The 12,346-nt window shown below is 34.9% G+C and overlaps 2 protein-coding genes across 2 annotated transcripts in view; both read left to right on the forward strand.

The window, feature by feature from the left end:
• LOC132759466 (stAR-related lipid transfer protein 5-like) overlaps window positions 1-2,912 on the forward strand; it is a 32,460-nt gene extending 29,548 nt beyond the window's left edge. Inside the window, exon 6 of the mRNA XM_060751229.1 lies at window positions 2,243-2,912. Coding sequence (XP_060607212.1) covers window positions 2,243-2,399 — 157 coding nt within the window. The 3' untranslated portion in view covers window positions 2,400-2,912. The remainder of the gene's footprint in view (window positions 1-2,242) is intronic.
• Window positions 2,913-7,657: 4,745 nt separating this feature from the next.
• On the forward strand, window positions 7,658-9,170 carry LOC132759476 (uncharacterized protein DDB_G0290685-like). Its single transcript, XM_060751253.1, has 3 exons — window positions 7,658-7,673; window positions 8,211-8,408; window positions 8,740-9,170. The coding sequence occupies exons 1-3, from the start codon at window positions 7,658-7,660 to the stop codon at window positions 9,168-9,170; spliced, it is 645 nt and encodes a 214-aa protein (XP_060607236.1).
• The last annotated feature ends 3,176 nt before the right edge of the window (window positions 9,171-12,346 follow it).

The raw sequence follows: 12,346 nt of genomic DNA on the forward strand, positions 1-12,346 counted from the left end.
TAAAGAGTCATGAAAAGTTAAAACTCACTTGGCAAGTTTTGTTGTTTTTTGCAAACTCATTGAATATTATCTATTTTTTTGTCTTTCTATTTATTATTATCATTATAATCATTAACTTAGTCTGCTCAATTTGTGTAATTTACATTCCCTGTTTTTAGACAGTTCTGCTAAAAATTTGTGTAATTTACATTCCCTGTTTTGAGACAGTTCTGCTAAATTTGTGTAATTTACTTTCCCTGTTTTGAGAAAATACTGCTAAATTTGTGTAATTTACATGGACTTGCAAGCCCTGCTTTGAATTCTTCTAATTACTGCTGAATTTGTGCAATGAATATGACACATGCCTTGATTTAAATTCAGTGTCTGTTTAGCACAATAAGAAAACATGATCAAGACATTGATAAAAACAGGGATAAATTTTTTTTTTTCAGTGGCGCCAATTTTATCTATGTAATATTTCTGCTTCAGTTATGTAAATATGTTTATAATTTGGCCAGATCTGTTTTTAATTTTGTGGAGCAGCGTAAATTGCTCAATGTATAACATAAATTGCACCTCAAGTAATGTCTTTCTTAAAAGCAGCATGCGTCCATATTCATGCTAATTTTCATGAAAATTTTGTATCTTAAAGTAAAATATTGTTAAGTGAACAAAGAAAGAAATTTACACATTGTAAATGACACAAATAACCCATGAAATTACCAAAACAAGGTCAGAATATACTAAAATAGTCCTTACTGCATTAGTCACTTAGTAGATTATATGATGATATACTGCAAAATCAGTCAATATTTGTTCATAACATGTAAGTTATTACTTATTATCTTGAATCATTTAACTTTTCTTTAAATCGTAGTACATTTTTCTCAAATTTTATTTTCTTGAAATATTTTGGTTTATATCTGGAGTCTTGGAGCTTTAAACATGTATTAAACACTCTTTCCTCCCTGCAGTGTTATAGATAAACATATATATTTCTATACATTACATAATATCATTTTTTTTATCATTAATTAATTTTGTAAAGCACCAGTACCGGTTGCCATGGTGATATTTTATTGAAACAAAACTAATGTGTGAAATAGACATAAAAATAGTGCATTATGGGCTTTTTAGGATGGCAGCTTATTGCTTGCTTGTCTGTTATCTGGAAAATAACTTCCTAGGCCAGGATAAATATTTTATCTTCATTACTTCTTTCAAAATGATAAGATTTATAACGGCTGGTATAAGGTGCATTGTACTTGTTTTTGTTTTTATTTTACCCTGTGCATTATAACTTGGCATTGTAAATGGACTTCCTGCTTAATTTGAATTTGAATCTGTCCTTTGTTGAATTTATTGCAACAGTCTGTAATAACCACTGCCCACATGTGACGCATCCCATGGGAAGGGCAAGAAAATTAGTTTTTTTCCTTTCTTTGCCATGTCGGTATGGTGGTTCTGGTTTGGCGCTAAAAAGTTGGGTTTTTTGGGGGATGGGGGGAGGGGGCTGTCCAAAATTGCAGTGCTGGGGCTTTAGGCAGGGAGTCTATTATCTGACTATCTATATGGTGCAAGATCAAGCACTTAAAGCTTTACCTGCAACAGTAATTGCAATTGACTTGGTTTATTTGAAACAATTTAAAAAAAGAAGTACTACATTTTATATCATTCATGGTTAGAATGATATTACAATACTTTTATGAAGGCATAGCATGGGAAGGGATTTAAGAACCTGAAACTTTTCCTTACAATGGCCTTATTATATATTACATAATGATATTACCTCGGTATCATCATTAACATTAAGAAAAAGAAAACATACTGCTATAGATATTGATTTTGTTCCTGTATTATTATCTTTTGATATATATACAAGATATAAATTATTTTTTCTGCCTTTTTTTTTATGATTTAGGTATTATATAAGATTAGTAGGTATTCATTGTATATCTCAGTCTTATTTTAATATTCCAGGAAAGATTCTATAGGCTATTGTACTTGACATGTTCAGAGATTATATTTTTGTTTGAAGAGAATATTTTTATTTAGACAGTATTAATTTTAGAGTAGGTAATATTTTGGTACCTAATATTTCTGTTAAGTAGAGAGAATATTTTTGTTTAGAGAGTATTTAGAGAGTGTTTAAGGTACATGTATTTCAGACTAGGGAATAATTCGGTTAAACTACATAATTATTATGAAATTATTTACTTTAAAAAAAAATTATTTTTTTTAAAATTTCTACATGTACTTTCAGAGAGCCTAACAGAACAAAGCTAGTCAGTTTAATCCAGCCTGACCTGGGGGGCATGTTACCACGGAGCCTTGTAGACCAAGCCATACCCGGCTCCATGGCGGCATTTTTCACAGAACTTAAGAGTGCATTAAAGAAAAACGGAGCTGCAAATAGTTGAGAAATCCATCACATAGGTCTAAAGGGAATAATCAATAAAAACAAACAAAATCTACATTAAATGTACATGTATATTAAGTATTGTGTAATGGTATACTGTGATTGTGTATTGCCTGAAAAAGATTTTCTGTGAAAGTTTTTTTTTTTACAGTAATAGTACATACGGTAATGACACTATGCCTAAAAATAAAATTGGACTTTGTAATTTTGTAATTTTAAAGATCAATAAAATAAACAAACGAAGATTTCAATTTTTTTTAGTTAAATCTGGCTATATCTCATTACCACTTGAGCGAGATCTCAATCTTTGATGTGTAGATGCTTTATTATACACATTATTTTTAATAAGCTTCTATGTGATTAAGTTATTGATGAAGGAGTCACATGATTTGTTAATGTGAAAAAACTACCAGTAATTGTTCTATTTATTATCATGATTATGTTACCTGTTGTTTAACGATGTGTAATTTGATATATTGAAATTCTGTAAAATAAAAAAGTGTTTTAAATAATGTATTTGACTTTTGTTCATTATAATTTGTAATGAGAAAGATGATATGAAGGTAAATATTTAATAAAGCCTCTTATAACAGAAAAAAAACTTATATTTGCTTGTTTGATTTTCAGGTTTTTATGCTGATTTTAACACATTATTTGCAAAACAAGTTCTTGCAAAGAACTATGGTTGTAACATGATAAGGACTCAAACCCATAATCCCTGAGTTAAGAGGCAGACACCTTTAACCACTAAGCCACCTCTCCCCATATCTTGTAGGTTGATTCACCTTACCAGCTTTCATGGATGACAAACCAATAATAACCAATATCTCCAACTTTCCTGATAACTAACCAGTAATAACCAATATCTCCAACTTTCCTGATAACTAACCAGTAATAACCAATATCTCCAACTTTCCTGATAACTAACCAGTAATAACCAATATCTCCAACTTTCCTTGATAACTAACCAGTAATAACCAATATCTTCAACTTTTCTGGATAACTAACCAGTAATAACCAATATCTCCAACTTTCCTGGATAACTAACCAGTAATAACCAATATCTTCAACTTTCCTGGGTAACTAACCAAAAATAACCAATATCTCCAACTTTTCTGGATAACTAACCAGTAATAACCAATATCTCCAACTTTCCTGGATAACTAACCAGTAATAACCAATATCTCCAACTTTCCTGATAACTAACCAGTAATAACAAATATCTCCAACTTTTCTGGATAACTAACCAGTAATAACCAATATCTCCAACTTTCCTGGATAACTTATCAGTAATAACCAATATCTTCAACTTTCCTGGATAACTTACCAGTAATAACCAATATCTCCAACTTTCCTGGATAACTAACCAGTAATAACCAATATCTTCAACTTTTCTGGATAACTAACCAGTAATAACCAATATCTCCAACTTTCCTGATAACTAACCAGTAATGACCAATATCTCCAACTTTACTGGATAACTAACCACTAATAACCAATATCTATAAATTTCCAGGATAACTAACCAGTATTAACCAATATCTCCATATTTCCTGGATAACTAACCAGTAATAACCAATATCTCCAAATTTTCTGGATAACTAACCAGTAATAACCAATATCTTTAACTTTTCTGGATAACTAACCAGTAATAACCAATATCTTTAACTTTTCTGGATAACTAACCAGTAATAACCAATATCTCCAAATTTTCTGGATAACTAACCAGTAATAACCAAAATCGTTGCAAGTGAATGACTCCTTATCCCACATAAATTATAGATCAGTGGTGGGAGACAAATAAGACTCTATTGTCATGTCTTGTTGCCCAAGTGTCAAACCAACGACCCCTGGGTTACTGTTGCTTATCCAAATGCTCTCCTTACCTTGGTATATAACTAATGTTAAAATGAAATATTCATATAATTATTATTATATAAAGGTAGTGGTGGTGTATCAGTTAAGGAGTCTGCATCACAAAAGGTCAACTGTAGAAGTTTATAAATGCTAAACGTGTACATGTATTTGACAAATTGTGTTTGTGTATGAATCTTATAAATTCATCATGTTTCTAAAGAAAGAGTCCATGGCTTCGGTTACATCCATGGTTTCACATACATGAATAGACCTGCAGTAATAGTTATTTCCAAGAAGCACACATAAAACTGGTTCATAAATAAGCTGCAAGCTTTCTTCACAATAATGTTAGATAAATAGTATTTAAACTTTAGGGTATGTATATAATTTAAGGCATTTGCCTGAAGTTCAGGTTTTTTCTACTCTTGAATGCTCTCTTTTTCTATATAAAACCAAATGAAATAGTACTAATTTCAGGGTTTTCAGGTTTTCTGATATTTTTAATTTAAAATGCAGCCATCATATTAAAAATATTTACTTGTTTATTTGTTACATGTAGTAGCACAAAACATGTTACCGGGAACTCTGCAAACATGGGTATTTCCGATCTTACCTCATTATGCACTCATGGTGCACCTACTGTTCACAATAGTGATAATTTTATGGAATTATGATTATTTGTAACTGTAAAAGTTTGTTTTTATACTCCAGGATCTGATACGAAAAACCACATTTTCCCAGTTCTAGAGTATCTTTATTGTAAACATCACTGTTGCCATATACAGTGTTCACACAGCTCATAATATAATTAAACTTGATTCACATTTAGCTTACTCTCATTCTGGCATTTTGATTGGCTGATTTATATTTAAGATTGACCAATAGCATTCAGCCTAATTGATGCCTGCCAATCATACTTACATATTATCATATCACTGATTATTCATAATCACTCCTTTTGTATTTGTATTTTCTACCTTAATTATTGTTATTGCAGTCTGTCTATGTGTGTGTATTAGCGTTTATTTATACTCGCCTCCGGTTGCCCATTATGGGCTAGTCCTCCAGAAGAGTATTAGTCATTTAGATTTTTGGAGGATAGTGCAATTACAGATACAGAAAGATGCCCCAATTCCAGTAGCTTCTCCTGGTTCTTTAGCGTGCCAAGTGTTTAAGCACCCATACATGGGACCTCGATTTAAAGTCTCATCCGAAAGACTTATTAGTAATGTTGAGTAGGCCAGCCCGGGAATTGAACCCACAATGTCGAGATTACAAGTATCGCGCTCTAACCGATTGAGCTATGCGGGCTGGTTAACAGTCTGTTTAGGAGTAATCTACAAGAGGTGATAGGATTTGTATTACGATTGTATTATGTATGCATAACAGGAAAATCAATTGATAAAGCAGTGTTAGGCAATAGTTTATAGCTGGGGGATCAATGAATGATAATGTGCTTAAGTATTCCTTGCAAATAGTTTTATGGATACAAGAAGATTTATTTAGCAATAAGCTGTTGCTTAGAATTTATTTGCATCATTGATTACAACGATGAAATAATCTTGTATTTTATGCTTGATTAATTAATCCCCTACCAATATGTTTGATTAATTAATCCTTTAATCACAACTGAATTTTCCTTATTGTTTTATCAATTAATTCTTAAATCATGGCTGAAATTTTGTATATTCATCCTCCAATCATGAATTCTCCTGTATGTTTGATTAATAAATTAAAATTAAAAAATCAACTATGATGTAAGATTCAGATATAATTGAAGGATTAAAACTCAATAATCTATGTTTTATGAATAAATCCTTAAATCATAGCTAAATTTCACTCTGTTTGATTAATTAATCATTAAATCATAGCTAAATTTCCAATATGTTTGATTAATTAATCCTTAAATCATAGCTAAATTTCAATATGTTTGATTAATTAATCCTTAAATCATAGCTAAATTTCCAATATGTTTGATTAATTAATCCTTAAATCATAGCTGAAATTTCCAATATATTAATTTGATAAATAAATCCCTAAATCATAACTGAATTTGAACAATCATGGGAGATGCATTTCATCTGCAATCGCATAACCACCTCAGAGGCACAAGTTCATGTTCTTCATAACATTGCTTTACTGCAAGTAAAATATTGAAATTTTACCAAAAAATAGAATACCAAATAGCAAACAAAGTAAAAATTTTATTCTTCAAATCTAAGAACTCTCTTAGTGATATTAACCTCCAATTAAACTGCTATATTAAAACATGATGGCGAAAAAAAAATAACCAATTTAAAAATATTATCGGTTTGTCAAAAGTCTTGTTTTAATTGTTTTATAATAAGATTTGTTTGTGGTTTTTTTTTTATAGAAACAGAAAAAAAACTGTCTTAAATACATAAAGTATTCAGAAAATAGTCCTTAAAATAAATCTATTTCTATTATTCATTTCATTAATATGCATGAATGAAAGGATAAAAAAAACATTTGCCAATAAAGCCGATTTATATTAAAAAATGTAAATGAAATGAGTTTTCAGGAAGTTGTTATGGTGACGGTCTCCTACGGAGCTTAATCATGCATCATTGTTATGCATACAAATGTCTTTACTGTCTGCTTTTGGAAAAATAAGTGCCTGAGGGTATTTGGGATGGGCATAAGAATATTTTCTTAATCTTGTTGGGGAAAATACCACAATTAATATTTCAAGATATGTTGATGGAAAAACTTTTTTTTCAGCCAAAAAGACATTTTACCAGGGCTTGCTGTACTAAAGTTCAAGTCCTTGCTTTAGCTTCATAAAATGATAAAATAGTTCCTATCATTTACTTTAGTTTGAAGTTATGTCTGTTGAGAAAGAAATGAAGAGGGGGAAAGAACTTGTTTAAAACCATCTTAAATATTTTACATAGTTGTTCCCCTTTATATAATGAATTACAAGAATTACATTTTTTGGCTGGACTTAGTTGTGTTTTTTTTCTCCTAATATCACATCTTTGAAACTTTTATGTGCCATTAAGCTTTACAAATATTTTTCAACCTTCAGGCTCATCCCTTGAAATTAAAAAAATTAAACTATAAATAATTATATTTTCCACTATAGCCAGTTAGTTTCAGTGATGGTACCCCTAGCATCTTTAATCTCCCTGTTCTATCTAAACAATATGAATTAAAGTTGCTGAAATGCTTAATTGACAGAAAAATAAGTAGCATTCAGATTCTAAAATTGTATGTTGTAACCTACACTTATTCTTATATATAATGTAGACTGAGCTAGCAACATAATCTGTAACAAAGTTTCATTGAAACATTGTGCTGTAAAAACATGAAAGTATTCACTGGAAACTATGCAGTAGAGCAAATGAGGTAAAATGAAGCATTAAATAGGCGTGCTGTAGAATGCATGTGGTAGAAAGTATTTACTAGACACCATGCTGTAGAACACATGTGGTAGAAAAGTTTTCACTAGACATGCTATAGAACACATGTGGATGAAAAATATTCACATCATGCATATTACTATTCCTACAAGTCACTAAAAACTGACACCACCAGTATAACCCATGCAAGGAACAGTAAAAGCCAGAGAAGGATCAGTATATCCCTGGCAGGGTTCAGTATAACCCAGGCAAGGATCAGTACAACCAGGCAGGGATCAGTATAACCAGGCAGGGATCAGTATAACCAGGCAGGGATCAGTATAACCAGGCAGGGATCAGTATAACCAGGCAGGGATCAGTATAACCAGGCAGGGATCAGTATAACCCAGGCAAGGATCAGTATAACCAGGCAGGGATCAGTACAACCAGGCAAGGATCAGTATAACCAGGCAAGGATCAGTACAACCAGGCAGGGATCAGTATAACCAGGCAGGGATCAGTATAAACCAGGCAAGGATCAGTACAACCAAGGTCAGTATAACCAGGCAGGTAACCAGGATCAGTATAACCAGGCAAGGATCAGTATAACCAGGGCAAGGATCAGTATAACCAGGCAGGGATCAGTAAACCAGGCAAGGATCAGTATAACCAGGCAAGGATCAGTATAACCAGGCAAGCAGGATCAGTATATAACCCAGGCAAGGATCAGTATAACCAGGCAGGGGATCAGTATAACCAGGCAGGGATCAGATATAACCAGGCAAGGATCAGTATAACCAGGCAAGGATCAGTATAACCAGGCAAGGATCAGTATAACCAGGCAGGGATCAGTACAACCAGGCAAGGATCAGTATAACCAGGCAAGGATCAGTATAACCAGGCAGGGATCAGTATAACCAGGCAGGGATCAGTATAACCAGGCAAGGATCAGTATAACCAGGCAAGGATCAGTACAACCAGGCAGGGATCAGTATAACCAGGCAGGGATCAGTACAACCAGGCAGGGTTCAGTATAACCCAGGCAAGGATCAGTACAACCAGGCAGGGATCAGTATAACCAGGCAGGGATCAGTATAACCAGGCAGGGATCAGTATAACCAGGCAGGGATCAGTATAACCCATGCAAAGATCAGAATAATCAAGGCAAAGATCAGTGTAACCCAGGCAAGGATCAGTATAACCCAAGCAAGGACCAGTATAACCCAGGCAAGGATCAGTGTAACCCAGGCAATGATCAGTTTAACCTAGACAATGATCAGTATAACCAAGGCAAGGACCAGTATGATCCAAGCAAAGATCAGTATAACCCAGACAGGGATCAGTGTAACCCAGGCAATGACCAGTATAACCCAGGCAATGATCAGTATAACCCAGGCAATGACCAGTTTAATCCAGGCAAAGATCCATATAACCCAGACAGGGATCAGTATAACCAAGGCAAGGACCAGTATAACCCAAGCAATGGTCAGTATTACCTAGGCAAGGATCAGTGTAACCCAGGCAGGGATCTGTATAACCCAGGCAAGGATTAGTAAAATGCAGGCAGGGATCATAACATAGGCAAGGATCAGTATAACCCAGGCAAGGATCAGTGTAACCCATGCAGGGATCAGTATAACCCAGGCTCGGATCAGTATTATCCAGGAAGTGTTCAGTGTAACCCAGGCAAGGATCAGTATAACCCAGGCAGGGATCAGTATAACCTGACAGGGATCAAATAACCCAGACAAGGACCAGTTTAACCCAGGTTGTGATCAGTATAACCCAGGCAATGATCAGTATAACCCAGGCAGGGATCAGTGTAACCCAGGCAAAGATCAGTATAACCCAGACAGGGATCAGTATAATCCAGGCAATGACCAGTATAACCCAGGCAATGATCAGTATAACCCAGGCTAGGACAAGTATAATCAAGGCAAAGATCAGTATAACCCAGACAGGGATCAGTATAACCCAAGCAAGGATCAGTATAATCCAGGCAAAGATCAGTATAACCCAGACAGGGATCAGTATAATCCAGGCAATGACCAGTATAACCCAGGCAATGATCAGTATAACCCAGGCTAGGACAAGTATAATCAAGGCAAAGATCAGTATAACCCAGAAAGGGATTAGTATAACCCAAGCAAGGATCAGTATAATCCAGGCAAAGATCAGTATAACCCAGACAGAGATCAGTATAATCCAGGCAATGACCAGTATAACCCAGGCAATGGTCAGTTTAACCCAGGCAAGGGCCAGTAAAATCCAGGCAAAGATCATTTACCCAGACAGGGATCAGTATAACCCAGGCAATGATCAGTATTACCCAGGCTAGGACCAGTATTGTCAAGGCAAATATAAGTATAACCCAGACAGGGATCAGTATAACCCAGGCAAGGATCAGTATAACCCAGGCAAGGAAAAGTATAATCCAGGCAAAGATCAGTATAACCCAGACAGAGATCAGTATAATCCAGACAATGACCAGTATAACCCAGGCAATGGTCAGTTTAACCCAGGCAAGGGCCAGTATAATCCAGGCAAAGATCATTTACCCAGACAGGGATCAGTATAACCCAGGCAATGATCAGTATAACCTAGGCTAGGACCAGTATTGTCAAGGCAAATATCAGTATAACCCAGACAAGATCAGTATAACCCAGGCAAGGATCAGTACAACCCAGGCAATGACCAGTATAACCCAGGCAAGAACCAGTACAACCCAGGCAATGACCAGATTAACCCAGGCAAGGATCAGTGTAACCCAGGCAGGGATCAGTATAATCCAGGCAAGGATCAGTGTAACCCAGGCAGGGATCAGTTTAACCCAGGCAGGGATCAGTAATACCCAGGCAGGGATAAGTATAACCCAAGCAAGGATCAGTATAACCAAGGCAGGGATCAGTGTAACCCAGGCAAGGACCAGTATAACCCAGGCAAGGACCAGTATAACCCAGGCAATGATCAGTATAACCAAGTCAAGGATCAGTATAACCCAGGCAATGACTAGTATAACCCAGGCAAGAACCAGTATAACTCAGGCAATGACCAGTATAACCCAGGCAAGAACAAGTACAACCCAGGCCATGATCAGTTTAACCCAGGCAAGGATTGGTGTTACCCAGGCAGAGATCAGTGTAAACCAGGCAGGAATCAGTGTAACCCAGGCTGGGATCAGTATTACCCAGGCAGGGATCAGTATAACCCAGGCAGGGATCAGTATAACCCAGGCAGGGATCAGTGTAACCCAGGCAAGGACCAGTATAACCCAGGCAAGGACCAGTATAACCCATGCAATGATCAGTATATCCCAGGCAATGATCAGTATAACCCAGGTAAGAATCAGTATAATTATTAAAAATATGTAGGAGTTATCCTGCTGTATTAAAAATTTTATGAAATGGATTTGCCCAGCTTTAAACTTGAAACAGTCCTTAAAAAGTTTAAAGGGATTTCAATAATCAAAGAACAATAATTTAGCTACCAACAGTAAAGAGCCTGGCCAGATTAGATGTATGTGCAGGATGGCCTGGCTCTATAATGGTGGCAGAGGCTTATCACTTTTGGGTCCCACAGATTAATTCTCAATTCTTCTTTATATTTTTATTTCTTTGTGCTTAAGAGGCTTGTATCATCAACTGGATGAAGTAATGTCAAAGATCAACCTGCTATCCCCCATTACAACATGTGGTGGTATCTTCTTAAACAGAGAAATTGGTGGTTCAAAGCCTACTGCCATCATGGCCATGTTTCTATATAACACAGTGCATGTAAGTCAAGGTAGCAGATTGGCATCAACTAAACTCCATCATAATCAAGCATTAATTAGAAATATGTTAAAACATTAAGAGAAATGACAGTGTAGCAAAGTATGCACACATAAGCCTAGTAATCTAAGGATTTTTGGCCACATGGGTTCAAACCCTGTCCCTGACAAGCCATTATTTCCCTGAGCACGGAAAGTTACACTCATTGCTTGATTCTTGATTCCAGGAATAGATTCCAAATTGTGTCTATAAGTTTCCTACACATTCCAACTAAAATGAATTCTGTATAAACCAAGAGCAAGAAGAACAAAAACAACCATTGAAATACATAATATTTATTCATTTATATCATTTACGAAACAGTCTGTATAAGAAATACTTTACAAAATAACAGGACTACCCATTTCTTACAGATATAATTCAAATACAAAATAAACAACAAAAAAATGAATAGTTAGCATTGTCTTTTCTGATGTATTAAACAAGAAATATATATATATCTATATATATATCATATATTCATATTAAATATTACAACAAGCTGATAGACTTTGTCTGACATACAGTAACAGTATTGCAGATAAAGTTCTGGCATACAGTAAACAGTATTGCAGATGAAATTCTGGCATACGGTAAACAATAATGTAGATGAAGTTCTCGCATACGGTAAACAGTACTGCAGATGAAGTTCTGGCATATGGTTTACAGTATTGCAGATGAAGTTCTGGCATATGGTAAACAGTACTGCCAATGCAGTTCTGGCATATGGTAAACAGTATAGCAGATGAAGTGCTGGCATACAGTAAACAAAATTGCAGATGAAGTTCTGGTATATGGTTAACAGTATTGTAGATGAAGTTCTGGTATACATTAAACAGTATTGCAGATGAAGGTCTGGCATACAGTACACAGAATTGCAGATGAAGTTCTGGCAAAGAATAAATAGAATTGCAAATGCA

This window comes from Ruditapes philippinarum, unplaced genomic scaffold (genome assembly GCF_026571515.1).
Source record: "Ruditapes philippinarum isolate M1 unplaced genomic scaffold, ASM2657151v2 ctg93_1_1_1_1, whole genome shotgun sequence".
In the NCBI taxonomy this organism is placed as follows: Eukaryota; Metazoa; Mollusca; class Bivalvia; order Venerida; family Veneridae; genus Ruditapes; species Ruditapes philippinarum.